General features: G+C 46.6%; 1 protein-coding gene across 2 annotated transcripts; it reads right to left on the reverse strand.

Annotated features, from left to right (window-relative positions):
• Positions 1-3,515: 3,515 nt before the first annotated feature.
• On the reverse strand, positions 3,516-18,155 carry MLEC (malectin). Of its 2 annotated transcripts, XM_082699682.1 has the most exons (5): positions 17,220-18,155; positions 11,360-11,538; positions 10,422-10,598; positions 10,259-10,316; positions 3,516-9,084 (listed from the first exon to the last, which is right to left on the reverse strand). In XM_082699682.1, the coding sequence occupies exons 1-5, from the start codon at positions 17,443-17,445 to the stop codon at positions 8,855-8,857; spliced, it is 870 nt and encodes a 289-aa protein (XP_082555808.1). In that variant the 5' UTR covers positions 17,446-18,155; the 3' UTR covers positions 3,516-8,854. The 2 variants fall into 2 exon arrangements, with proteins under 2 accessions (XP_082555808.1, XP_082555809.1); XM_082699683.1 differs by lacking the exons at positions 10,259-10,316; positions 10,422-10,598 and having other exon boundaries at positions 17,220-17,642.
• Positions 18,156-27,816: the final 9,661 nt, after the last annotated feature.

A 27,816-nucleotide genomic window follows, 5' to 3' on the forward strand; every position in this document is an offset into this window, starting at 1 on the left:
AAAATAATACATATATAATATAGTACATGTATTATATATAATATATAATATATATAATAATATAGTGTTATGTATTTTATATATTATACATATACAGAAGGAGCAGGAAAAACAAGGGCTATAAACTCCAATCTACCTCTGCTTCTCTTCACCAAATCTTCCTGCGGTCTATCAAAAGGCTCTTTTAACAAAATTTTGGGAAGTACATAAACTAAAGCTGTATTTGGGGGAGAGAGGACAACCGAGACCTACTGCATTAAATAGTAACCCCAAGGTTTCCCTGGGCTAGACAGGTGAAGACTGGAGTGGAAAGAATGGCCTTCCTTTCACCGCAGCTCTGCAAGTCCCTCTCCTTCAGCTGGCTATCTTCCTCACTGTAAGAAGTGTGACAGGGGCTGTTTTCCAGGGCAGCCCCAGGGTAACCAGGCAGTCTGCCTCAGATCAGACCAGGCAGGTGCGGCCTGGAGCTGGTGCAGCCAAGGTAAGCAAGACATCAAAGGGCTTTTTTCTGGCAAGACAGGGAAATTCAGTCCTCCTTCCTACTGCCTCCTAAAGGTGCCATGCCTCGAGTCAGTGGGTTAGGCTGAGGCTGCAGGCTGGCCTTGTGGTCTGGGACTGAGAGCTGGTATTTTCCTAGTATCCTAGTCACCACTCTCCCTAGCTAAGGGTTGTTTTTACAAAGCATTAATTTATTATTTATAACCACCTGTTTCCAAAAAGGATATCTGGCCTATTCCCAAGTCATACAGTGCAAGATTGGTGAGTAAAAATTCATGGAGCCTCGTGAAGGGTAGTACTTTCAAATTTGTAAATGCATGTACTGTTTAAACCCAGTAATTCCCTAATGGAGTCTGAAGAAACACTTGTAAATGTGCATAATATGTGAAAATATGTGCATATGGACATATAGAAAAAATACATATAAAAGGAAATATACACATTGGACTGTCACCTGTATTATCCTCTAGGGATTAGACAGGTAGATATGAGAATGATGGAGTTTTCACATTTTGCATGAAACTTTAAAAAATATATGTTTATGAATTTCCTGTATCAGTAAGTCTTAAAGGGTTACTTTCTTTTCCAGAGAAGGAATGATACGATAAACCTCCATGTAACCATCACCCAGCATCATTAGTTACCTTCCTTCAAACAATTCTTTTTTTTTTTTTTTTTTAAAGATTTTATTTGATAGAGAGGGAAATCACAAGCAGGCAGAGAGAGGGGAGAAAGCAGGTTCCCTGCGGAGCAGAGAGCCCGACGTGGGGCTCGATCCCAGGACCCTGGGATTGTGACCTGAGCTGAAGGAAGAGGCTTTAACCCACTGAGCCACCCAGGTGCCCCCCTTCAAACAATTCTTAAAGGACAGCCCGTGGCGGCGAGAAGTTCGACAGTCCCAGTCAGTCCTCACTCGGCCACTGCCCAGCTGTGGGACTTCGCCTGGGTCATCCATCCCCTCTGAGCCTTCCTTTCCCCTCCTTTGCAAGTGGAGCCAGTCACACATCTCCCCGAGGGCTGTAGTGAAGAGACAAGAAACCGCAACGAAAAGCACGACACTGGTGTCAGGAAGTATGTCTCATGAACGGTCACTCTGCCAACCTGTTTCAGCGGCCCTTCTGCAGGACCCCTCTGTGGAGGGCACGAAGACACGGAGCTGCACGGGAGAGCATGCTGACTGGAAAGAGCTGGGGAAAAACGAGCTGGGGACCGGGTTTGAGAAAGTGACACATGGACTCCAGAGGCAACAGCAAGAATCCGAGAAGAGCAAGTCTGAGCACAAGGCCAAGCGGAAAATCAAGTGGGGTTATTTTTTTTTACTAACATACGCGTGGGCAGCAACACACAAAACTATGGCTCTTGGGCCCCGATTCCTGCAGTGAGGTGCCTCGCATCTCGGGTTGCTAGAGAGCAGAGGCAATCCTGCTCCAGAACCTCCCTGCTCCACCTCCTCTCCGCCTTGACCCCTCACCACTAAAAGCAACAAGATTTCCAGTAAATGTGGGGAAAACTCATCTCTCTTCCTCTGTAAAAGGTGGAGGGGGGCGGGGTACTAAAAATGGAGAAAGGTCCACCACACCAACTCCAGCCAACCGGGAGCCTGATTTCCTTAGCGAGATTAAGATCTGGACCCAAGGAGTGGTTTAACCCAACCCCCCAGCACTTGGCCCAAGATCTTCTGTCAGTTTTCCTCCTGGAACTCCCTAGAGCAAGGCTTCTTCAGGTCTCTTCCCCCATTTTGGCAGCTCATGGAAAACTGCCTGAAATAGTAACAGCTAGGTCTGAATTAGTAAAGAACTCTAGTTATGGGTGGGCTCGAGCTAAGAAAGAAGCTCCATGGGCCTCCTGGTTTATTTGGGCCCTGAGAACAGACTCCACCAACACTAGCCTCAGAATTCTTGAATTCTGCCCTTTAAGGCCAAACTTTCCCGCCCTCTCTTCATAGCAGCAGCCTCCACAGCTGCTGGGGAAATTTAGCAGGTACATTCTAGAGCCTGGAGCCAGTTGCATAGCATTGTGGGGTAAGCAGAGGTAATGAGAGTAGTGAGTAATGATCAGGAGCCAGAGTCTGGGTGTAAAATCCCAGCTCTGTCTTTTGCTAGCTGTATGGCCTTGGGCAAGTCACTTCACCCATGAAAGGATCATACCAACTGGTGTGTTGAAGATTAAACAGGCGTTAACATCTGTGTAAGTGCTTGGCATTGTGCCCCGTCCATTTCATATCCCATAAGGGATATCTACAATTATCCTTACAGCCTTAGAAAGAACAGAGGCAGAGTTTGAAGCCTGCCTTGACTGTTTACTAACTAGCCTGTGGAAAATTACTTAATTTTTTAAGTTTCATGTTCCTCAGCTGTAAAACGAGGTGGGTAAATTACAGGAAAAACATCCTTTGGTCCTTCTGCCCCTTCCCAATGTATACTCAACACTCAACACTGACAACACACTAGAAAAAGCACATGCAGTTAGGGTACGTGGGTAGCTCAGTTGGTTAAGTATCTGACTCTTGATGTTGGCTCAGGATATGATCTCAAGGTTGTGAGACTGAACCCTGTGTTGAGCCCACGCCAAGCCTGCTCAAGATTCTCTCCCTCTCCCCCTGTTCACTCCCCACTCCAACCCCAAAGCATATGCTCTCACTCCCTCAAAAAAAAAAAAAAAAAAAAGAGAGAGAGAGAGAGTGAGAGAAACCTGTCCCAGGGCTTGATCTGTCCACAGGCTGTCACGGAAGCTGAGGGGAAAATGTGCACTGGGACGGAGACAGTCATGTCCTGGTGTAGCGGTGAAGTGGAAAACAAAACAACTGTTTATTTTTCCCTGAATGCACTGCTGGCTGAAATGGCCAGGCAGTTTTACAGAACTTCATTCCCTTAACCAAACATCCCGGCTGAAATGGGCAAAAGCCCTTAGACTTGTCACAGGAGAGCCCTTTGCAGCCAAGTGAGCCCCCTTGGTTTCCCCTTTCCCACCCCATCACTTCATCTCTCTGCAATCAAGTTCAAACTCAATCTCAACAGTGTCACTGCAAATTGTTTATTAAAACACAAAGCAATGGACAGTGAAAAACATCCTGATTTTTTTTACTTTTTGGTGGGAGTAGGGTGGGGCATGTAAAGGGTAGGGACATTGGAGAAAGCCCAGAAGGAAAGACAGCTCTATCCACCCCTACTGCTTTCCCGGGCCAGCCAGGTTCAAAGCCCCTCAGTCACATCTCACTGTGCTGCTGCAAATGCATGTTGTGGCTACAGATGAAGGGTTGGTTTGACCTCCGCAGGGAGAAGATGGGAATCTAGGAGCTACCAGGGCTACTAAGAACTTGACACTATTCTCCAGTACTTGGTACAGAATAGAGCAGCCAGGCCCGATCTGGAGGGGCGGGATGGGTTTCCTGACAAGTCAGGTTAGGTCAGTAATCGTTGAAGAGGCTGCTCTGAGCTCAGAATGGGCAGCTGGTCCTAGTGCGTGAGAACATGGTAGAAGGAAAATCCAAGGAGGGGACTAATCCAGGGTCAAATTTCTTTTCATTCCCTGGATCATGACACACCAGGGAAGAGAAGAGTCAAAAATGCCTCATTCCTGGTTTGCCGTGAAGATCTCCCTGCCAATTCTCCCCTCCCACCTGGCAACTCAGCTCTCCTTTCCCGACAGTTGTCCTTTAAAAGGACGGAAAGCACACTTCAGTTTGTTGTTGTTTTCCCTCATACTGAAATAACGCACTGAAGCTCAAAATAGAGGTGAGAATGAAGTTCGGCTTCTCCTGGTGCTATGTGCCCCCATCTCACAAGCCTGCCTGGATGTTTGAGGTGCCAGGGCCCTCCCTGCCAACTCGAACAGGACTACTGTTTCCCCGGCTACCAGCACAATCCTGGCTCCTTGTTTTTATACTCCTGGGGGGCAGGGGGGTGAGGGGGGGTGGACTGTCCCAAGAGATCCATTCTGCTCTTTTCCTGCCAACCCAGCCAGTCCCCAAATCATCTGCTCTTATCAAAATGATTTGGCAACCAAAGGCAGGCGAGCCAAAAGGCAGCTGGGGAAGGACAAACTAGATCGGCAGCAAGCCACCCATGTACAAAGAAACCCGCCCTAGCTGGGCAGCTGACCCACTGATGCCAATCTGGTCTCCTAATAAAATGAGGAAATCTAGCCCTCTTGCCCCAGGAGAGGTCTAAATACAGAAAGAGTCCGAGCTCGGACGGATAGGGAAAAATTACTCTGATCTCTCTGAAGCATGAACATTAAGGCTTCTTTGCAATTTTCTTAGAGCTCTCTGAACCCTAATTAGATCTTTCCATAGAAGAGAAGCAGACTTCTTCTAAGAGTTCTGAACACATCCCAGGTGTTTGATTCTGCTTCTGCACTACCACTTAGCCTTACCCCAGGCTCCTTCCCTAGGGCCACAGCAGGAGGAGGCCCAAAGCATCTCCTCCTTCCCTCTTTTTGAACAGGAGCATCTGTTAGTCTCTCACTTTGGAAAGCTCACCTGCTCTCCTAGGTCCTTTGGAGAGACATGGAGGACAATATTACATGTTGCCACTTGATGCCATTAAGGCTCCTCGAGGCAAGAAGACACTTGAATTAGGTCAGAGCCAGCCAGCAAAGAGTAAGGGGGGAGGGATGGGGAAGCAGCCCCACAGCAGGGACTGTAAGACCCCTGCCCAGACCTGAATCTAGAGGGAATGCCCACCCTGGCTCAGAGCAGGAGAGGAAAAGGCACTGTGCTGACCGGGGTGGGTCCTGCCCCAATCTCCAGGGAGGGTAGAGAACTTGTGGACTCTTTCCCTGGACTTCCCAAGGTGAGCCAATTTCTAGACAAAGGAGTCTATCTGCTAGGAAAGGGAAAATACTGCTGTTGTTTTCTGGAGTTCAACTGAGATTCTAGAAGCCATGGCCAGGCCTTCTCAGGAGAAAGCAGAGGCAGGATAAGAAGGAAGAGAAATTCCTTAAAACAGAAGCTTCTCCAAAATGATAAAGAAGTCAAAACACAATTCTGAAACTGGATTAAACAGTTTCCAGGCACAGAAAGGGGGAGGTAAACTTAAACTTCACCTTATCTCTTCAAAGCTTAATTGACCTCTAATGCGATCCCCCAATTTCAGGCCAGTATCTCTTACGCAAACAGCGGGGAAAAAGAGAACAAGGTCACACTCTCAAAACCAGCCAGTGGCCCTGCAGGCCCTATGGCCCCCCTGGGAGTCTGACACCGCTGACACTTGAAGATAACCATCTTTCAAGTCACCAGAATTCAAGATATCCACTGAGCAGCTTCTCCTCCATAGCGGAGACTTTATGGGAAAATGGATCTGGTTTGGAGGACATGTGTCCCACAGATTATTTCCTGGCACAACGTTTCAGCCAGCATGAGTAAAACCCAAAATGGCCAGCTGGCCCCTGACCCAAATCAGAACTAGGCTCACACTCTCAGCCCATCCCCAGAAGACATCTTTGTGTAGTCCACCCAGAAACTGAACTGAAAAAGGAGCTTCATCTTGGCATCTGCTCTTGGCTTTGGCTAGCTGGGGTCCGGGAAATCTAAAAACCTAGGAGAGCATGGATCCAGGAGAAGAGCCCAGATCTCCCTTTCTCCAGGCTTACATGGCATCCCTCATCACCTCCCCGACCCTAGATAGACTCCCTACAGCATAGCCGCCTGGTCCTAGCACTAGCTCAAAATATAGGCAGGGGAACAAACAGTGCAAAAAGCAAATGATGAACAGAGTAATTCGTGACACACACAATACAAAAATAAAAATAAAGAGTGCCCCACCCCACCCCTTTAACCTAAACTTCATGTACCTATATCATCTTGGAGGAGCCAAAAACAAAACAAAAAAAACAAAAACAAAAAAAAAGCTTTCAAGTTCAGCATCATGGGCCAGTTGTGACTGGCCCTGGGCAGCTCTGTTAGCTGGGTGGGCTTGGCTCCAGGGGACTCTACCCCAGCCCCCACCATACTTCTTCCTGTTTCCTCACTTCTCCTTTCATTTTTGTGAGCCATAGAGAGATGTTCCTTCCTTTCGGACACAAGTAGAGGAAAATGCCCATCCCTGTCCCTGAGCTCAGGGGAAAGGAGTGGGCTTGGAAACAGGGGTGGGCTTGGAAGCAAAGCTGCTTGGCTTACAGTACCATTAGGAAATGGCCCCAGGAGCCAGAGTTTCCTTCTGAGACTCTGAGTCACTGAAGGAATGGGATGAGGTGAGGAGGCGGGACCCCTCCTTCCTCAGAGACCCAGGCAAACTAACAAACAAGGCAAAATGGAGGCAGCCCGCCCTCCTTCCCCAGCTCGTCTACTCCACTGGCAGTGGCCTACAGCTGTGGGGAGTTCTGATGGAAGAGAAACCGATGCCACTGTTGGGAGCCCAATTAATCGTCAGGATGTCCACTGCCCCAGGCAGGGTGTCCCCAGGACCAAGGCCACAGATGTCATCCTTTAAAGCAGGGAGCTTTGTGAAACACTCCAGAAGCGTTCCCTTAGCACAGCCTCAGGCCATAGCCATCCAGATGCCTGACTCAATACCCTACTGCTGAGGCCTAAGTCACAGCTAAAATAAAGGGCTCCAACTCTAAGGACTAAATGCTGGCCCAGAGTAACTCATCAAGAGTCAAAACCCAGAACATGAGCCCAAAGGCTACTTAATTTGTCACATGACGAATAGTTCAAATATATGGAGCTCTTTAAAAACACTGAAGAAAAAAAAAAAGACAAAATTAAACACATTCTAAAGCAATGAGCCTTGTCTTGAGATTCTATGCTGCTCGAGCCCAAGCAGAAGCTAATCCTGCTGCCTTCCATTCACAGAATTCCTTGTAGCTTGTCTGGGTCCTCCCTCATTGCTGCCTAACTGGAAAAAGGGTAACAGCAACCAGAAAGGAAGGGAACAGGGAAGCTTCATTTCCTGCAGAAGTTTTTCCAGGGAATTTAAGATAGATGCTTAGATGCTAAGGTTGGCTTCAAAGCTGCCAGGACTATGGCGGACTATGGGCAGAACTTCAGCCCTGTCACACCAAGAACCCAAATGTAACTTGGATAGGGAGATGAAAGGGCACAGGGGTATACTATTAAGATCAGTGAGAGGCGCCCCTGAGCCAGATACAGACAATCGGTCTAGTTCTGTGGGACAGCCCTGGGCATGAATCAAAACTGGTTGACTTGTGCCACAGACACAAGATGGGAATAAATGTACATCAGGTACTAGACACTCTGAACAGTGGTCAGTCACTTAGTAGGGTTCAAGTCTCTGAGGTGGCTCTTAAGTTATGCTAACGTAAGCCTTTTCTAATCCAGAGACCAGAAAAGACTTTTAAGGTCAAGTGTTCTGTTGCTGCAGGCTGGAAAGCATCCCTGTCCCCTGGCAGCAAGACCCTACAGAGGGGCCAGTAAAAGAACTGCTGGGTCAGGTCCTCCTGGCTGCTGGCTCAGAGATCCAGGGAGGGAGGTACCAACAAGGTGAGACGGTAGAGGATAAGACATTCAAGCAAAGGGAACCTCAGATCCCCATGTCTCCTTCCCTTCTTGGCATTAACTTAGTGGGATGACTGAGAGAGATTTCAAATGAGCCAGATTAAGGGGGTGAAAAATGAGAGGAAATCAAGTCCCCAACAGGCACTGAAATCAAAATGATTTGTTGTGGTAACAAGTCAGAGGCAACTTGAGGACCTGACATAAACTAATCGTCTTGGATACCAGACAGTCCTCTAACTGGCACATGTGAGGGAGACAGGCAATGACAAAGCGCAAACACTGAAGGTGGAACCATCATTGGGCTGAAACCAGAAAGGCTTCCAAGTAAGGGAGTATCTACTTTTCTTTCTTGTTTTCTTTAATCCCCCTCTGTTTTCGTCTTTATCATACAAATTATACACCTTCACACGTACAGAAAGCACACACACTTTCAATCCCAGGACATCTGAAAACTTATCTAGACATCACTTCAGAACATACCCAACTCCCAGTGCTGGTCTTCTCAGGTAATAAGATGACATTTCCCTGCTGTTAATTTCTAATCTAAAAAAAAAAAAAAAAAAAAGGAACCGTGTCTGCTCTGGGTTCAGAGTCCTTTCCACTAGGTGTGCAGACTAGGATCCTTGAACGTGTAGGATCCACTTTACCCTAAGTACCCTGGAGAGGAAAGAGACGGCTGGGGCCAGCCACAAAGAGAGCACAAGGACTGAAGCAGGGCTGGGACCAGTGGTGGATGAGGGCTGCTCTCTACCCACTCTGCCTCTTTTTTTCTCCTTTAATTTTTGTATGTGTTTTTTGTTTGTTTTGTTAATCACTGTGAAAAAATACAGAAACCAAAACCAGTATGTTTGGTTTCTTTCCCTCACCCCTCCACCCAGTTCAGGATGGAATTTGTTCTCACAACCGGCAGAGGCAGAAAAGGGTTGGAATGAAGACTCCGAAGGCCACCAGGATGGGAAACATGAGGCTGCTGTTGTCTGAGGCATAGGGGTTGGGCGTGCGGGGGCCTGACTGCACCCGGTTCTTATTGGTCTGTCTTTTGAGATTAGACCCTTCATCGTATTCTTCTTCTTCCTCTTCCTCCTCTTTCTTCTCCAGTCCTGGATGAGGCTGCAGCTTTGGTACATCTGACACAAGAAAACAGACACCTGTTAGGTAAGACCCACAGCATTTAAGTGAGACCTTTAAGAGCCATAAATGAGCCACAATAAAGAGATGATGTGACCTAAGCGGGGTCCACAGGAAAAAAGAGAAGTAGCAGAAATAGCTGCTGGCCTAGAGAGAATAGCAGATTGCTGCAAACAGTACTCTTCTTTAGATTTAACTAAAGCACAGTAAAAGCCCTATGCCCAGGGAGGCTCGCTATCTCCCCTTCCTGTCCTATATTTTCAGAACCACGGGAGAATCAGACTGAACAGAGACAATGACCCGACACCCAAAACTTAACCTTTTCAAATCCCTCCTGCAACCTCCACAATCCCACATTCCCTTTCTGATCCACCCAGCAACTGAGGAAAGGCTGAGCCACAAAGCCTTGGGTTGTGAGCACACACTACCCCTCTGCTCTGCCTCCTCCTCAGGGACTCAAGCTACAAATCTGTCTTTGTGGCAGGACATCTGCCTAGATGTCAGAATGCCGCATCTGGGGACACATCAAGACAACAGGATGAGCTCCCTGGTGCATTCAGGAAGAGCTGGGAAAACGTACAGAGGCGGAATGGAGGAGAAAAGTCACTAAGACACAAGCTTTCCCTGCAAAAAACCAGCCTGAGAAGCTGGCGGGCAGGATCATCACAACGCTGAGAAAGCGATACACCCTAAGGCTTGGTCCCAAGGACCAGAAGACATTGGTAATTGAACTCCTGTCTAGTGCAGTCCAGCAATTCTGGACTCTCAGAGCATACCAAGACGCAAAAGGACACCTCCTTTTCCCTTTTTGCCCCCCAGGAAATAGAGGTCAAAGAAAGAGACTAAGGACAAGTTTTAGGCAATTCCAGAAGACTACAAGGGTCAGTGCACACTAATAGGTACCATTATTAGGCCAAATTTACAGTGAAGTTAAAGGAATTTGTCCAAAACCAAAGACCTGATTAAGTGGGAACAGCAAAATTTAAACAACAGAGCTTACTCCAAAGCTTATGGCCAGCACCACGCTGCACTTCATCCCCATCCAAACTCCCCACAGTTTGGCTTTAAGTGTTCTCTCAAGAGTGATCAGCTAAATTATTTCCCCAAGGGTTTCCTCAACTATATCCTTCACCCCAAGGGAAAAAGAAGGTTAAAGGTTAAAATGCCACTTACCATCCACTGTCCCAGCCATGATGTAGAGTGCACAAACTTTCGGATTATCATAGTACCCCTAGGAAACGGGAAACTATGGTCAGCACCACACGGCAATAAACATTCCCCTGCACCCATTCCTTTTAAACATTTACTCAGCCAGAGGGCAGAGGGAAGACATTACCTTAACAAACTCGATGTAAAGTTTCCCTGTGAAGGTGGACACCTCCCCTTGCACACTCAGCTTCCCCTTTCTGATGCTCATAGGGATGATTTCATCATGAGCTGTGCTGTGCCCAACACGATCAAAGATATCCAAGTCCTTCACCACGACATGGCCATTCAATCGCACATCAAATACCTCCCATGATTAAAAAAAAAGAGAGACAATGTCAAAACCATTAGCTTCATACCCCTTTAGCAGCTGGACATCATATACCTGCCCGGGCTTCAAGTTCAGAAATAATTTTTTAAATGACAGAGCTGGACACAGTCAAGGGTACAGATTTCTTTACATGAGCTAAATCAAAGCCATGTTCTTTCACTGTCCAGATCTCATACTGGCCTTAGGGAACGAAGAATATAAAAAAAAGCTCGACATGAACAGAAGGAAATTCACAAGAAGAGACAGGAAAAAAATTAGGCTAAAATCAAGAAGGCGCTAACAATCGAGAAGGACAATCGGGATCGGTTAATTGCCAAAAATAGGGGGCGCCTGGGTGGCTCAGTGGGTTAAAGCCTCTGCTTTCGGCTCAGGTCATGATCCCAGGGTCCTGGGATCAAGCCCCGCATCGGGCTCTCTGCTCAGCAGGGAGCCTGCTTCCCCCTCTCTCTCTGCCTGCCTCTCTGCCTACTTGTGATCTCTGTCTGTCAAATAAATAAATAAAATCTTTAAAAAAAAAAAATTGCCAAAAATAGTAAGATTCTGGCATTGCCTCTGTAACCAACCCCCAGGGCAGATGCAGCCTTGTGAGCTATGGGACATTGCTTCTCTAGGGGCAGAAGGAATCCAGCTTTTCCTCAAAGCTCACCTGTTCCTGCCTTCTGGGGAGGCTCTTACATTCTCTGGCCCATAGCAGGGGACTATCCAAGAGTGGCAATGTCCCACTGACCAGGCCTCACCTTCTGCTGGGACTGTGCAAAGTAGACCTCAGCAAATTTCAACACCAGCACGTAGTCCCCCTCTTCTTTAACGGGCACTTCATAGCCAAAAGTCTCCTCATTGTACCGCTCTGTTTGATACAGGATCTGGTCCTCCGGGTTGGAACGCAGGATTGGCAGTTTCATACCATAGTCAGAGGCTGGGGACAAAAAACAAAGAGAGACCACATCAGAGGCAAGGCACACAAAAAGAGCAGAGACCCCAGAACTGCCATTCCCAGGGCAATGCTAGTAACCCTCCCAGGGTAAAGGACCACCCCTTCTCTGCCTAGCTCTAAAGAGACCGGACACAAAGGCAAGAATCAGAGAGCCACTACCAAGGAAGAATAAAGTGAAAGAAACCAAACACTAATAATCCCAACAGCTCCCTAACCCTCAGAGCAGAACTTTTAAAAAACCTATTAAAATGACTTTCCTCAACTGCACAGAGTGACAGGAAAACTACAGGCGATAGCTACAGCTCCTGACTCCCTGAAAACAGGAGCTTCAGAGAAACCTCATAAAACAGGGGGGATGGCCAAGAACTCTGCAAGACGATTAAGTTCAAAAAATGGTTTGTTTGTTTTTTTTCAATTCAGAGAAGCGCAAGAGTCTACAACAGTTTATGTTAGGAAAGTCATTTCTGCATTGTTTTTACTGTAAGTAAGATACAAGGTTAGCCGCTTTTTATAATTTTCATTCACAGAGTTCCAAGGCTGGTAAAGAAAAACATGCTCATAAAAAGAAGGGTGTGATGTTAATTTCCTTTACGTGTAAGTACCTAACTTCTCACAAACTCAAAAATACTCAATGTCACCTATTCTCTCTTGCACATCCCTCCAGTTAAACCTTTGGTTTAAGTTAAAACTTTTGAAGGAAAAAAGTTCCTATTGTGTCCCCAGCACCTAACAAGGTGGCTGGCACATAAGCAGGAACCAGTATGATTTGCTGAACGAACAAACAACAACAAAGGAGGTACCTGCGGACCAGTGAAGCCACGCTATTCTCTGCACAGGGCTAGAGCCAGCCTAGCAAGAAAAAAATCTGCCAAGGTCCAATGGCACCTTTGGCCTAAGATGCCGAAGTCCTTGGGGAGCCACCTTTCCCATTTCAGAGACTGACAAGGCTTATTGCAGGGTAAAAGTAAAAAAAAATGCCTGGGTGGCGCAGCTGGTAGAGCATGCAGCTCTTGATCTCAGAGTCATGAATATTCAAGCCCCATTTTGGGGATAGAGTTTACACTAAAAGAAAAAAAAAAAAAAAAAGGTAAAAAGTTACATACCCTGGGTCAATCTCCCGCCCCGTAACAAAGTAGACTGGGGTCTTTCCTCAAACATAAGACACCAACCATACTCCAGCCCCAGAGATGAACAGTTATGTTTCCTCCTTCCAAAAGTAGCTTCTCTGATTCCTTTATCATGTAAGCACAATGAGGCTTTCCAGTGCTCCATAAATCTACTTTCCAACTACAGACTTTGCAGTGATTTTGGTACAGGCTCAGTCTCTCCTCCAGCCTGGAATTAAGATTTCAAGACCACCTTCCAGTCTCACACAGGGACTCTGAAGACATTTGGCACCTAGATCCTTTGGGAGATGTCCACGAGCAGTCATCCCTGGAGCTTTATTTTCTGAACCACCAAAACTCCAAGGGGATCTTTTATCTCCAAGGGAGGTAAAAGAGTAACTAAAAGAGCCAGTGACTAAGGTCAAGCCCTCAAAAAAATAAACATAACTGTTAGTTCCTGTAAGTGAACAGTTAGCCATGACATCAGATGGACCTGATGAGACAATGCAACAGGAAACTCCTTGCACTTTTGTCTTCAGACTTTTTCCTTCTTACTTCTTCTCAAGAAATCAAAGAAGGGTGCTAAGAAGCACTACAAAGAATGCACTGCCAACATGCCTCAGCTCTTTCCCAGGCTCAAACCATTACACAAGGGCACAAACCCATAAAGATTAAAAAACTGCTATTTCTCTTCCACTTGAGTTCTAAGAATTTCCTTCTTCCATGAGAACCATGATTTCTACAAATTTGAACATTAACCAGATTTGTTTTTTAGATACAAACAAAATGTTGTGCATGTGTGGGGAATCTTCTTTTTTTTTCCTGCCGAGTGGAAAAAGTGAAAAACTGACAGTAATGTAATCTGTAACAGCCTTAGTCTCACAACTAAGAAAACTCAGCCATGTGAGTAAAAACTACTTAACAATCATGGAATTACCTTTAAATATTTTCCCTTTAAAACCCAAGTCGCTTTCCCAGGAGATCTGCCACATGTAAAGTTGCATTTGCCTAAGTCCCAAGAGACACAGCGGCAAAAAGGACATTTTTCTTTCTTCCTTAGACTTTATGTATTCACAGCTAAACAGATTTCTCTAAAATACAGTGAAGTGTACATAATCACCATACTGCTGAAACTGGCCCAATAGAATTCAGCCAGTTAACCAGAAAGGAAGGAGGCCAAAGGGCCTACATTTTGTCTGCTCCTGCTTAGTTCAGGACAATGGAGGAGCCAGGCTGCGTGAAAAATTCAGCCTGTTTTCCTGTAAGACAGGCCTGGATCTGAATTCTGGCTCTGCCGCCTATGATGTGATCTGGAACAAAATTATTTTCTCCAGGTCTTTTATCACCTGTAAAATGGGGCATACCACCAATCTGAATTCTCTACCTATGAAATTCTGCTACTTGGAGGGCACTGCAGATGAAGCCTGCCTCTTAGGTGACAGTATAGGGAGAGAATTCTAAACAAATCCCAAGCCTTGAGCAAATCAGAAGGAGCAGTGACTCTCTCATCCACTTTTAAGTTCCATTCTCCCCAAAGCCAGATCCCTCCCCAGCCAAAAGGAAGGTTGCCCAGCAAAGGGTCTTCCTTAGGCTTGCTGAATTAGTAATCTGTTGGGCTCATGCTCTAAGCCACCCTTTTACTCCTCTGGAACTATGATGTCCCCTAGCTGTAACTTCATGTAAAAGGTCATCAAGCACAGAAAAGAGACACTTTAACCCAAAGGACAGTTTTCAGATGGGGGCCACTGACTTCTAAAACAATGGTAAGTTATACTAAAAAAAGAAAACAAAGCCCACAGAGGTAAATCATGTTTTTCAAGGTCATACAAATGACCAGCAGGTATCTTTCTATGAAGAGGAAACAGCCTCTCCTAAAACCAAGCCAAGTTCTATGCTCTCAGGCCAAATAATGAAGTCTTTTCCTCCTCACTCAGGAGGAACCCAGAATGAGCAAGTTGAAAAGAACCTAGAACGTTCAGCATGCCAAAAAACCCAAGTTGAGCACTGCCGAAGCATAGTGGTACTCCCATCTGGTGAAGCACACAAGTTGAAAAAGCCTTTCCCAGGCTATAAGTATCTCCGATGAGCACTAGCTATCCTCAAGGCAGAATGAAATTGAATAAATATTATGGAGTGTCTATGAAAGCAAAAGCCACTAGGTGCCCTAGGCCACTCACAGTTACAAGAATGCTGAACTACAAAGACACTACAGAGAAACACCAAGTTCAAAAGCAGGCCAAACCCTTATCTGGATTAACTTGGCAACAAATACCTGAATTCAGTCAACATAAAATGAACTTTCTTCAGCACGCTAGAAGCAATACCACAGGCATGTGGTAAAGGAAATAAAACAGCAGTCCCTCCTGCAACCAGTGTAAAAAGCCGCATGAAGCAAGGGTCTCCAAGAACGTGGCACACCCCTCCTAACCAGTGCCAGAGAAGGGAAGGCAGAGTGAACAGCTACCCTTCCTTGGTGGTGCCAACTCCTTAGCACAGAAACAAATTAGAGAGCTGCCTCCTGAGAGTGAAAGCTGAATCACATTTCAGGCCCAGATCTAAGGCCACCAAAAATTACTCTCAGGAACCCAGTAAGCACAACCTTGCAATAGGCTGGTCCAAGCTGCAGCTGACGACGAGCCTCTACTCCTTGTCTATCCTTTCCTACTGCTACAATTCACGGTCCACGTTTGCCATACTCTGATGGAGTGGAGCAAGGGACCTCTCTGTTTATAGAGTGCCCCAAAGGCCGGGGTCCAAGATAGGGCTCCGGTACACATGGGCTTGGGTAGGTCTCGTGTAATTTTACCTGCTACAATAAACTCCAAAGAGTGCAACCATGAACCAATAACCTCAAGAATGTAGAGCCTAGCCTCACTGAATGCTGACCAGCAACAGCACATCCCCCTTCCCACCCCCAAAATCACCTACACCAGCAAATTAAAACCAGGATTTCCGAATAAGAGAAGCTGGGAACTAAACCTGTATTCTCAGCTTTTTCCTCCACACAATAAACCTAACAGGATAATGTAACCTACGTGAAGCCTGGTATCTGTTAAGTGAAAGAAACCATCTGCACGCTGTCCTCACCACTGCTATCTCAAGAGGCAAAGTCCACAAACGGTCTCGAGTTTCCTCAAGGGCTCCTTCCTCCCTGCCCACACCCATGAAGAAAGAGGAAGGGTCCAGAATGGAGATAGTAATGACCTCCTGCTTCTGTGAAGTCTGGCTTTGGCTGCTGTTACAGCTTGCTAAAGATTGGAGCCCTGACTCAGCTGAACCCAGGCTACTGAGACCTACATGCCAGGGCTAACTAAATTCCAAGACAAACATAGAACTTCAGAAAACAGCCCTGTGTCCCAACACTCTCACATGTATGGAAGCAATAAACTCACTAATAGAACAAACTCCAAGACACTGCAATTATCTTGGAAGAACGAAGTTAAACCCTTTCCTAAAAGCAAGAGCCAAATCTGGGCATCGTGGAAAGAATGAGAGAAAGTCTGTCTCTTGGTTTTCTGGAGATGGCGTACTGCCAATCTGGCAGCCTCTGAACCCAGCATACAACATAAATCTCCTTCCAACACACGAAGCAAGGAGCTTCCCTCTTAAACTGTTGTCCAATCCCATTTACAGAAGATACAGAGTCTAGGGCAGATTTTTTCCCAAAGTCTGGTCTGGGGATGACCAACATCAAAAGCTCCTGGTGCAGAAACGTGGGTTTAATCTATCAGGCCCAGAATTTGCATTTTTAACCAGCTCCACCGGCTATTCTTATACTAGCTTTGAGAACTGCGCAGCTCTCTAAAAACTGCTGTTGCTCCTCAGTTGAGTCAAAATCATTTTTCCCATATACTGAAATCCTACCTTTCAAGGCCGCTCAGGACAGGATCTACACACTGTGGGACAAAATACTCAAGATCTTACACTGGCGGACTGGTTGACACACTTAATCAGCCTCACGTGCAGGATGGCTTCAATATAAACCACCCTCTGAGGGGCCTCAACTTCCACCTTTAAGCACACAGATTCCCAGCTCTAAAGGGGAGGGGGGCGCGGAGGAGACTACAATCAAACTCTCCTGGCCCATCCTCTTCGAAGATTCCTTTCTAGGCTAAGGATCAAGCCCCGCTCCTGCAGAAGGGGTAAGGAAAGTGGCTGGTTTCTGGGATGGCAGGAATCTACCAGGAACCGTCTTGATAGGAGAGCAAAACCATCCCAGCCTGGGACTCCGATAACCGACAACCCGTGAGGCCTCGAGGTAGCAGGAGGCCGCCCTCGACTTTACTTTCCCAGATAGGGTGGAAGTGAGGGGTTAAGAAAATGCAGGATGTGAGGTCCAAATATAACTTCTCGCCAACTCTGCCTCAATCGTTCTTCGCAGCTTCGAGTCAGCGCCAGGCTTTGAGCTCGGACCGGGTCCCTGAGCAAACTGCAGAGAGACTTGGCTCCAGAGACGTGGCCCCAGGGTCGAGGAAGGAGCTCAGGGCCCGCAGCCCTCAGCCGGCTGCGCCCAGCACGGCAGGCCCTGATCCCACGGCTCGGCTGAGGGGCTCTCACCTCGGCCCACCCGGCCTTCCAAAGGGTCCTTGCGGAAGTGGATCCCGTGCACGTCCACATGCGCCTCGCCGCCCGCGTTGACGGCCCAAATGACGCTCTCGGGGAGCCCGGCCCCTGCCGAGCCGACCACACCGAGCCCCGGCCCCGGGAGCGCCGGCAGCAGCAGCAGCAGTAGCAGTCGCAGGAGCGCCACGGCGGCTCCCTCAACCGCCCGGCCCCCCAGCATGGCGGCCACCACAGCGAGGGCAGCCTCCGCCGACCCTCGTCCTCAGCCGGCCGCCAGGCCGCCCCGACTCAGAAAGACAGCGCCACGAGCCGCTCTGCCTCAGCCGCCGGGGACATGTCGCTCTCAGGCCTCCTTCTCAGCCACGGGTGCCGCCTCCCACCTCAGGAACAACCTACCCCGTCGCCCAGCCCCCGGCCACGATCCTGCAGCCAATCAGCGCCCGACCCTCATTAATTACCCATCACCCCGCCGGGAAACGCCCGTCCATTGGCTGCCAGGCGAGGGGAAGGGCGTGGCTACTCCCAGGCGCCGGCCCAACCATCAGGCTCGAGAGAGAGCGCGCGCAGAGGTTGGGAGTTCGGTTGAAGCGGCGGTTCAATGCGGAAGTGGCGGGGTGCAGCGCCCAGGCGGCCCCGGAATCCCGCAGCTGAATAGGAAAGGTGGCCTAGGAGGGAAGGTTTAGAGTAGGGCGCACTGACACGTCGCCAACACTTCCGGTGCTCCAGATCTTGGGACCGAATGGGCTCCGGAGGGGGCGTTGCCGACTTTTACGCCCCCTCTTCCTTTCTCAGGGAGAGGAATGAACATAAGCTCTAGTAGGAGTAGCAGTGGACTCTCTTCCGACCTGAGCCTCGGTCTTTTTCTCCCTGTGAGGCAGAAAACCCATCCTCCCTAGAGAGAGAGGCCACAAGCACAGGTCTTCAGGGCACAGGTCCCACGAGGACAACACCCTGCCCCCACCCCTTAGCGGGCTCAGGGCCGGTGGTAGCGTCCAGGAGGCCGTCCAATCAGAAGGCTCCAACGCAGCGGAAATGCGTGGCCTTGTGGGGGAGGGGCTCTCCAGGCTACCAGTGTATCCATGGCGACAGCCTCGTGCCGGCCCCAGCGACTCAGGGGCGGGATCGGGGCTTTCCCCGCCTTGCTGTTGGGAGTCGTGCGCGGTGCCCAGTCCGGAGATGTATGCTCCACCAGAGCTCCTTCTCTGCTCTTTGGCAGTTCACCCAGCACTTTGCTGCATTGGCGATCCCTGCACTGTGGTCGCTGTCCGAACTCCCCCCTTTTCAGACAGAGAAAGCGAGGCCCAGAGAGGGTCGCAGCGCTGGCCAAACGGTCACACCACAAGTTTAGGGCACAGCCAGGGCAAATTCTGCAAACACTTCGCGATCCTACTACTATGCTTGGCAGGTTTAACAGATAAAATACAGGAAGTGCAGTTCAGTTTGAATTTTAGATGAACAAGCAGGACATAAAATAATTCGTATTTTGTTTAAAATCCAAATTTAACTGGGATTTTTGCATTTTCTGGGACAGCCTTACCTACTACGTGCCAGGCAATGAGTTTTGTGCGGCAGCGAACAAAACACACCCATGGTCCTGAGTGAGAATTGCAGACTTTGAACCACCCAGTGCTCAATTATTTAGTTAGAACAAAAAGGAACAAAATGCGATATCAAAATGGAGAGTATCAGTGAGGGATTTAAGTGCCCCATAATTCTTTCCCCAGCCCCTAGGGTCAGATCCTACAGGAGTAACTTTTGGAGTATCCCTTCTTGGTTCCACTTCCTCCCTGTATCCAGCAAGGATCTGGACTGGGTTCCTGCCACAGACATGTTTCACTCCTCAAGGCACCTCTGGAGTCCTGTACTAGGATGTCTTATCCTACTCCCCATTCTCAAAACTCTTTGGGGGAACCTGATAAGTCAGTACTTGACTAGCCCTCAGAGCAGGGTATGGCATTAATGGGGATCACAGGTACAAAGAGGTGATGGGGGCTTCCTCCCTCCCAGGCAGTTGACCTGCAGAGCCCATGTTCTAGCCACATACTACCTCCAGGAGCTCATGTTTATTTTATTCTTAAGCCAGCCTCGTCCAGGAGAAACTATCACAAAAATGGATTAAATCTTTGGGGATGCTTCAAAAGACCTAACCTTGGGCCTCCTCTTTGTTCCCCAGATCCTTGGTCACCCCACAAGATGAATAAGATACTTAGCTAATCCTCGGTTGGGCTCCTCAGATTCCATTCCTGGCTGGGTTACCTGTGGACAGAGGAGCCTGGCCCAGTTTTTTGAGACTCAGTAGCTGATGGATTATACTACCTCTTTAGTAAAACACAAGTTCAGAGACCCAGAGGCATGATAAGCATGGAATCTGAGTTAGATGGCCTGGGTTCCAAGCCCTGCTCCACCATTTACTCACTGTGTAGCCTTGGGCAAGTGAAATACACCTGAGTTTTAGTTTGCTCAAGGCAAAAGTAGTTAGTTCCTACTTTGAAGGTCAATCTGAGGCTTATAGAAGGTAATGAAACCCTTTGACCAAGCAAGTTCACTCCATTTCACCCAAAAAATGAAAACATGTGTCCACAGAAAAACTTGTATACAAATGTTCATAGCAGCAAAAGTGGAAGCAACCCAAGAGCCCATCAACTGATGAATGGATAAACAAAATGTGGTCTACCTATACAATAAATTATTGTTGAACCAGAAAAAGTAATGAAATACTAATATACTTACAACATGGGTGAACCTTGAAAACATTACACTGAATGAAAGAAGCTAAACATAAAAGGCCACAAACTGTATTACTGAACTTATATAAAATGTTCAGAATAGGTAGATCTATAGAGACAGAATTGACCTAAAGTTATTTTAATAATTTACTTGAAGCACCCTCTCAGGATGGAGAACTTGCCCTCCATGGAAGGACAGGAACTGAGATTTTGGAGTCAGACAGACCTGAGTTCAGTTCCTTTCTCAGTGGCTTCCCAACTAGATCTGTTACTCCTTTTCTCTGTAATCACCTCTCTTCTAAAATGCTTATAAGATAATCTACCTAACAGTTGTTGTAAGGATTAACAATATTTTAACTCTGAATTATCTGAAAAAGAAATAAAGAAATCAATTCTATTTGCAACAGCATCAAAAACAATAATGGAGCACCTGGGTGGCTCAGTCAGTTAAGCATCCGACTCTTAGTTTCAGCTCAGGTCATAATCTCAGGGTTCTGAGATACAGCCCTGCCTCTGGTCCTATGCTCAGGGGAAGTCTGCTTAGGATTCTTTCCCTCCGTCTCCCTCTGCTCCTCCTCCTTGTGCACACACATTCTCTCTTTCTCTCTCAAATAAATCAATCTTGGGGGAGAAAAATGAAATACTTGAGGATAAACTTAACTAAGTGAAAGATCTCTGAAAACTATTAAGTCATCAGTGAAAGAAATTGAAGAAGACACAAATAAATGGAAAGATATTCCATGTTCATGGATTGGAAGAACTAACATTGTTAAAATGTCAATACTACCAAAAGCCATCTTTTTCAATCAGTTCAATCCCTGTGAAAATTCCAACGGCATTTTTGTACAGAAGTAGAAAAAACACTCCTAAAATCACAAAAGATCCCAAATAGCCAAAGAAATCTTGAGAAAGAAGAATAAAACAGGAAGCATCACAATTCCTGATTTCAAGCTATCCTATAAAGCTATAGTCATTGAAAAAAAAAAATTGGTGTCCATCAATTAATTCCCACTAAAATTGGAAAAATACAAAAAAATTTTGGGGCGCCTGGGTGGCTCAGTGGGTTGAGGCCTCTGCCTTCGGCTCAGGTCATGATCCCGGCCAGGGTCCTGGGATCGAGCCCCACATCGGGCTCTCTGCTCAGCGGGGAACCTGCTTCCTCCTCTCTCTCTGCCTGCCTCTCTGCCTCCTTGTGATCTCTGTCTGTCAAATGAATAAATAAAATCTTTAAAAAAAAAAGAAAAAAGAAAAATACAAAAAATTTTTGTAGACTTTTTTTTTTTTAATTTGTGGAAGAAAAACACACTTTTTGTGGAAAATATAGACAACTCAGAAGGGAATTTTAAAAAGATAAAATTCATTATAATTCACCAAAAATGGGGTAAAGCCTGTGACCCCGGGCCCTGATAGACATTTTCTGTATAACCATTAGTTCCCACCCACTTATTCTCACAACCACCAAAAGAAGTTGGGAAAATAATGTCCAGCATTTTGCAGATGCAAAGCTAAATTTCAGAAGGGTTAGGTGACTTGCCCACACAGTGAGGGCCAAAATCTGTTTGTTTTGTTGTTGTTGTTGTTGTTGTTGTTTCTCATCTAGTACTAAGCCTCTGAACCAGGCTACCTCTCAGATACCACTTGGTGCAAATCACAGCTCTGCCATTAAATACTGTGTGACTTCGGGTAAATTAATTCACCTCTTTGAGCCTCAGTTTCCTCATCTGTGAAATGGATAGAATAATTGTACATAGCTTGTATAATTATGAAAACTAAGAAGACATGTTTTAAACAAGAAAAACAAAAGGGACATGCTTTACAAGCTAGCTTGGTGGGCCCTGGAAGTCCATAGTTAAATGCTCAATAAATATTAGTCATGGGTGTTTGGGGGCATATAGCCCTGGATTTGAAGCCTAGCTCTACTGTTTTAAAGCCATGTGGCCTCAGGAAAGTCATTTCTCCTCTCGGGCCTTGGTTGCCTTATCTGTACAATGGAAATAATTAGAAGAAGCACCATACTAGGGTGATAGGACCTCTTAACAGAATGCCTGGCCCATAGTAGGTCCTCAGTGCACAGTAGCTATTAATTACATTAGAAGAAATAATTATAACATATAATACTGGCAACTGAATAAATAGAAAAGGTCTTGGCTAAAAAGTTGGGAAAACCCCTCCCACACACAGGAGAGGGGAAAAACCAAAGGGAACCAGAGTTCAAAAGTGGAAAATGGAGCAGCTGCTGGTAAGCCCCCAGAGGCAGTTTCACCTTGACCCACAAAACCGAAAAGAGGTGTGTCTTCCTGAACAGATAAGGATCAGAAGAACAAAGCATGCTATTAATTAAGTCTTGCCTATTTTAAGTTTATGGAATATTCTTTCCCTTCAAGATAAGCTCACAATTAAAGTTCAAAAGGTAAACACAGAAAGGGGGTGGAGGCTAGTCGTGCCTTCTGCTCAGCACCCACTGCCAACCCTTGGATTCAGAAGTGGGTGGTCTGGTCCCAAAGCCAAGTTTCCTTACCCAGGGCCTCTAGCCATCAGACAGCAGGGGAACCAGATCTACCCAGAGAGCCTGGGAACCAATCCCTGGTGTCTCCTGGCCCTGGCTCCCAGCAAGCAACTAGAATTGAACTTCAGGGGAGGGAGAATGGACTCGGCTTTTCCTCACTTCCCCCAGGAGGATATGAGTCATGGGGAAGAAGCCAGGCAGGACTGGGGTTGCCTAGGATGTGGACAGAAAAAGCAAGCGCCTTCCCATCTGGGTGGCCTTGGGCAAGTCACTTCCCTCCTGTATCTGGGTTCCCTCACCTGTAAATGAGGTGATAACAACCTTCAGCCTCCTAAGGTTGGAATGAGCATTATAGAAAGTAAAATTCGAGAGAGTGACTTCCATGGCCATCGGAAGTGCTCCACATAACCTAAATGTTATTATCTCCCAAATTCTTTTTATTGTGTTGAGGACACAATTTATGGAGACAGGAACATCAGGGAGTATTTCCTGTCTACTCAGGTGTGAGCTTGGCAAGTCACATCCCCTCCTTGAACCTTAGTCCCCTCATCTGTAAAACGAGGTGATTGTAAAGATGGAGTGAATTGATGAATTAAAAAAAAAAAACTTAACCTATATCCAGCAATAACACATAAATAAATAAAGCCCTGCTTTTTCCTTTCTGTTCTCTCCCCCAGAGCTGGGCAAATTAGGGAGGCGATAAGAAATATGATAGCCAGTGCTCACACATTGGCTTGTAAGCAGCTAGTTTAGTTGTCAGCAATCCCTTTATATCAGAACTTTCTATCATGATGGAAATGTACTACATTTGCCCCATCTAGAACAGTAGCCACTAGCAACCTATGGCTACGGAACATCTGAAAAGTGGTTGGTTTATATGTGCAGTACTAAATTTTTTTAAGGGAATTTTTTTTTAAGGATTTTATTTATTTATCAGAGAGAGAGAGGGAGAGAGAGCGAGCACAGGCAGACAGAATGGCAGGCAGAGGCAGAGGGAGAAGCAGGCTCCCTGCTGAGCAAGGAGCCCGATGTGGGACTCGATCCCAGGACACTGGGACCATGACCCAAGCCGAAGGCAGCTGCTTAACCAACTGAGCCACCCAGGCGTCCCTAAGGGAATTTTTTTTTTTAAAGATTGTATTTATTTATTTGACAGACAGAGATCACAAGTAGGCACAAGAGAGGCAGGTGGCGGGGGGCGGGGGGGAGCAGACTCCCTGCTGAGCAGAGAGCCTGATGCAGGGCTCGATCCCAGGACCTTGGGATCATGACCTGAGCTGAAGGCAGAGGCTTTAACCCACTGAGCCATCCAGGTGCCCCGAATTAATTTAAATTTAAATAGCCACATGTAGCTAGTGACTACCATGCTGGACAGTACAGTTTGGATTGTAAGCACCATGAAACCAGTCACTAAATCTTTCTTTTTGTCTTTCTATCCCAAACACCCAACAGAGGACCTGGCACATAGTATACGCTCAGTGTATATTTGCTGACTGAAAGAATTACCAGAAATACACACACACACACACACACACACACACACACAATGGAATATTATGCAACCATCAAAAAACCCTCAAATCTTGCCATTTGCAGTGACATGGATAAAACTAGAAGATATTATGCTAAATGAAATAAGTCAATTAGAGAAAGACAATTATCATATGATCTCACTGATATGAGGAATTTGAGAAACAAGACAGAGGATCATAGGGGAAGGGAGAGAAAATTGAAACAAGATAAAACCAGAGAGGGAGACAAACCATAAGAGTCTCTTAATCTCAGGGAATAGACTGAGGGTTGCTGGAGAGGAGAAGGGTGGGAGGGATGAGGTGGCTGGGTGATGGACATGGGGTTAGGCTATGTGCTATAGTGAGTGCTGTGAATTGTGTAAGACTGATGAATCACAGCCCTGTGCCCTTGAAAAAATACATTATATGTTAATTAATTAAAAAAAAAAAAGAATTACCAGAAGCAGGAACTGACCAAAAAACATTCCAAGATTTGTTTCCTTCTTTCTGCAGTTTCCAAGACTTACCTGTAAAATGGGGATAATAGGAGTTTCTTTCTCCTAGAGTTATAATGAGAATTCACAAGTTAATATTTGTAAAGGGCTTGCTAGAACGTCAGCAACAGAGCTGGTGTTGTACAAGTGTTTGTTAATTAAAATAAAACCCAGGGACACCTGGGTTGCTCAGTGGGTTAAGCCGCTGCCTTCGGCTCAGGTCATGATTCCGGGGTCCTGGGATCGAGTCCCGCATCGGGCTCTCTGCTCAGCAGGGGGCCTGCTTCCCTTCCTCTCTCTCTGCCTGCCTCTCTGCCTACTTGTGATTTCCCTCTGTCAAATAAAAAAATAAATAAATTAAAAAAAACCATCTAGGGGTGCCTGAGTGGGCTCAGTGCCTGAGTTAAGCCTCCGACTCTTGATTTTGGCTCAGGTCCTGATGTCAGGGTAGTGAAATTGAGCAAGCCCGGAGTCCCAGCTTCGTGCTCAGCGGGTAGTCTGCTCTCCTTCACCCTCTGCCTCTGCCCTCCACACCCCTCCCCCCATCCCAGCTCATGTTCTCTCTCTCCCTCTCTCAAATAAATAAATCTTAAAAAAAAAAAAATCTAGCCCAAGTGAATTTGTCTTTTACAGAACGTATCCATTATATTTAAATGTGGTCGCAAATGAAAGAAACTTTCCAAGGGATAATGGCTTAAAAGACACCTTTTTTTTCCTCTGGTAAAGGGCTCTGGAGGGGGTCTCCTAAAAGTTGTCAGGGACTCAGCCTCCTTCTATATTGGTGTTGCACTGACTCCACCTCAGTATTGGCTTCTTCCTCATGGTCCAAGATGGCTGCTCAGGCTCCAAGCTTCGAGGCCACATTCTAGCTACCTTGGAGGAAGAAAGGCAAAGGAACCCACGTCTTCCTTTTAAGGACACTTCCTGGAAACTGCACACACTTCTATCCCATCAACCAGAATGTGGGCACAGGCCACAACAAGCTGCAAAGAAGGCTGGGAAATGTAGTCTTGATCCTGAACATCACAAAAATTGAGAGTTTTATTACTAAGGAAGATGTAGAGAACAATGTTGATGGACACCCAGCAGCATCCCCCCAGAATTTGAGTTTCACCCTAGGATTTGGTTTTCAATGGCTGTTTTCAGAAGCCTCTGTAGCTACTAATGTACATGTGTATGGGACTCTTCGACCCACATTGGGCTTTCATGCCTGCTACCTGATCTGACCACTAAAACCCTTCCAGGCAAACATGTTGTTATTGTTGCTATGGTTATTATTTGGAACAGATGAGAAAATGGAAGCCTCACCAACTAGCTCCAGGTCCCAGAGATTGTACAAGATAGGTCAAGGACAAGAATCTAGGTCTGTCCAGCTCCCAATCCTTGGTCTGCTTCCCATTCCACAACACATGCCTTCACAACTTCACTGCCCCCACAGCACAGGAAATGACCCCAAAAGACCCAACACTGGAGTAGATCAAGACCTGAGGTCGGGAGAATCACCGAGGATGGGGTCTGGAGCCCTTCCTGCATCTGAGGGCAGCAGTGACAAATGCCGCCCTCTGGACCCCACGCTTACATCCATCTGACAAGTATTTACTGGGCATGCAGTACGCACCTGGCCAAGTGTAAGGGGTTCAGGAGACCCAGTGAAGAATGGGTCAGATAAGATCGGGCACATTCGTCCCTCACACACCAGTCTGGGAAAACAGGTGATAGAGGAGCAAACAAATATATTTATTTATATATTCATGGATTTTGTCCATTTATTCAATAAATAATTGCTTAAATATCTCCTTGACTGGAGGTACTGCAGTGAACAAGGCACAAGTGGTCTCTGCCAGGACAGAGCATCCTTTCTCATGAAGGGTAAGGGGGTGTCACACAATAAGCAGAAAACAAAAAATGTGTTGTAATAAAATAAACATAATATGTCAGGCCATGAATTTCATCTCTCTCTAAATAGTATAAATGGGATATAGCCATGGCTTCCTACCTTCCTTCAATAGGGAAGTCAAGGAGATATTGAAGCACAGTTCTCCCCTCACCCAAACGAGAAGGACCCAGCTATTGGAAGAAGTGCAGGGAAAAGCATTCTAGGCAGAAAGAACAGCATGTGTGAGGGTCTTGAGCCAGGCCCACCACTGAACATTGTACAGGGATCGTCTCTTTACCACCACCCCACCAGGCACATGCAATTATTATTGTTAATAATAGATAATGAGGCTCAGAGAGGAAGACGGACTACTTGAAAACATACAACTCTTTTTTTTTTTTTTTAAGATTTTTATTTATTTATTTGACAGCACAAGCAGGCAGAGAGGCAGGCAGGGAGAGAAGGAGGGGAAGCCCACTGAGCAGAGAGCCTGAGCCCAAGACCGTGAGATCATGACCTGAGCTAAAAGCAAAGGCTTAACCCACTGAGCCACCCAGGCATCCTGAAAACATACAACTCTTAACTCCCTTACATGGTAAAGCTGGGTTGCAAACCCAGGTTCACGTTACCACTGAAGCCCATGCCTCCGTCATGAGACTCAGCTCCTCTGAACTCTCTCTAAGAAAGACGGGCATTAGAGAGCATGGGATGGGAGCAGGTGGCAAGCAGCTCCAGAGGGGGTGAAGAGATATTCTGGTTCTGCAGCCTCGGCCACAGGCCGAGGTCACTTGGCAGGACCACACTGTGCGGACAGTCACTCCCTGGTCATAGAGCCAGATCCCCAGTTTAAGCTGATTATCTCGTCACTGTCCACAAAGAGGCTCTGCCACAGCAGTTACAGAATACCATAGCTGGCTCTCTTTCCCCCTTTCCTTGAGAGAGAATCATAGAAGCATGAGGACATATGGGAGAGATGGGTAGGGAAATGGGGAATAACAATACAACAATAATAGCAAAAACTTTTATAATGCTTCTGGTGCTAGGTACTGTCCCAAGCGCTTCCTTTATGCTAACTTGCTTAATCTTAGAAATGAACCTCTAACACCATTTTACAGGTAAGGAAACTGAGGCCCAGAGGGTCTTACCACTTACCTAAGATGACACAGCTGATAAATGGCAGCGCAGGGATTTGAACCCAGGCGGCTGACTCTGGAACTCACACTTCCTTTAGCCTTTTTATTACAAAAGAAGACAAACAGAAAAACACACAAAACAAATGAATAACCTTGTGAATTCTTATAAGGCAAACACCCTTGTAAGCAGCAACACGGATCAAGAACTAGAACTTTGCCAGAAAGCCCAGAAGCCCATCTGTGCTCCCCTCCCAGGCACAGTCCCTCCCGGCCCCTCTCTAAAGTCAACCGTAATTGGGATCTTTATAGGAAGGTTTGTTGTTCTTTTGTTGTTTGGGTTTTTTA

Source organism: Mustela nivalis, assembly GCF_964662115.1.
Source record: "Mustela nivalis genome assembly, chromosome: 14".
Lineage (NCBI taxonomy): Eukaryota > Metazoa > Chordata > Mammalia > Carnivora > Mustelidae > Mustela > Mustela nivalis.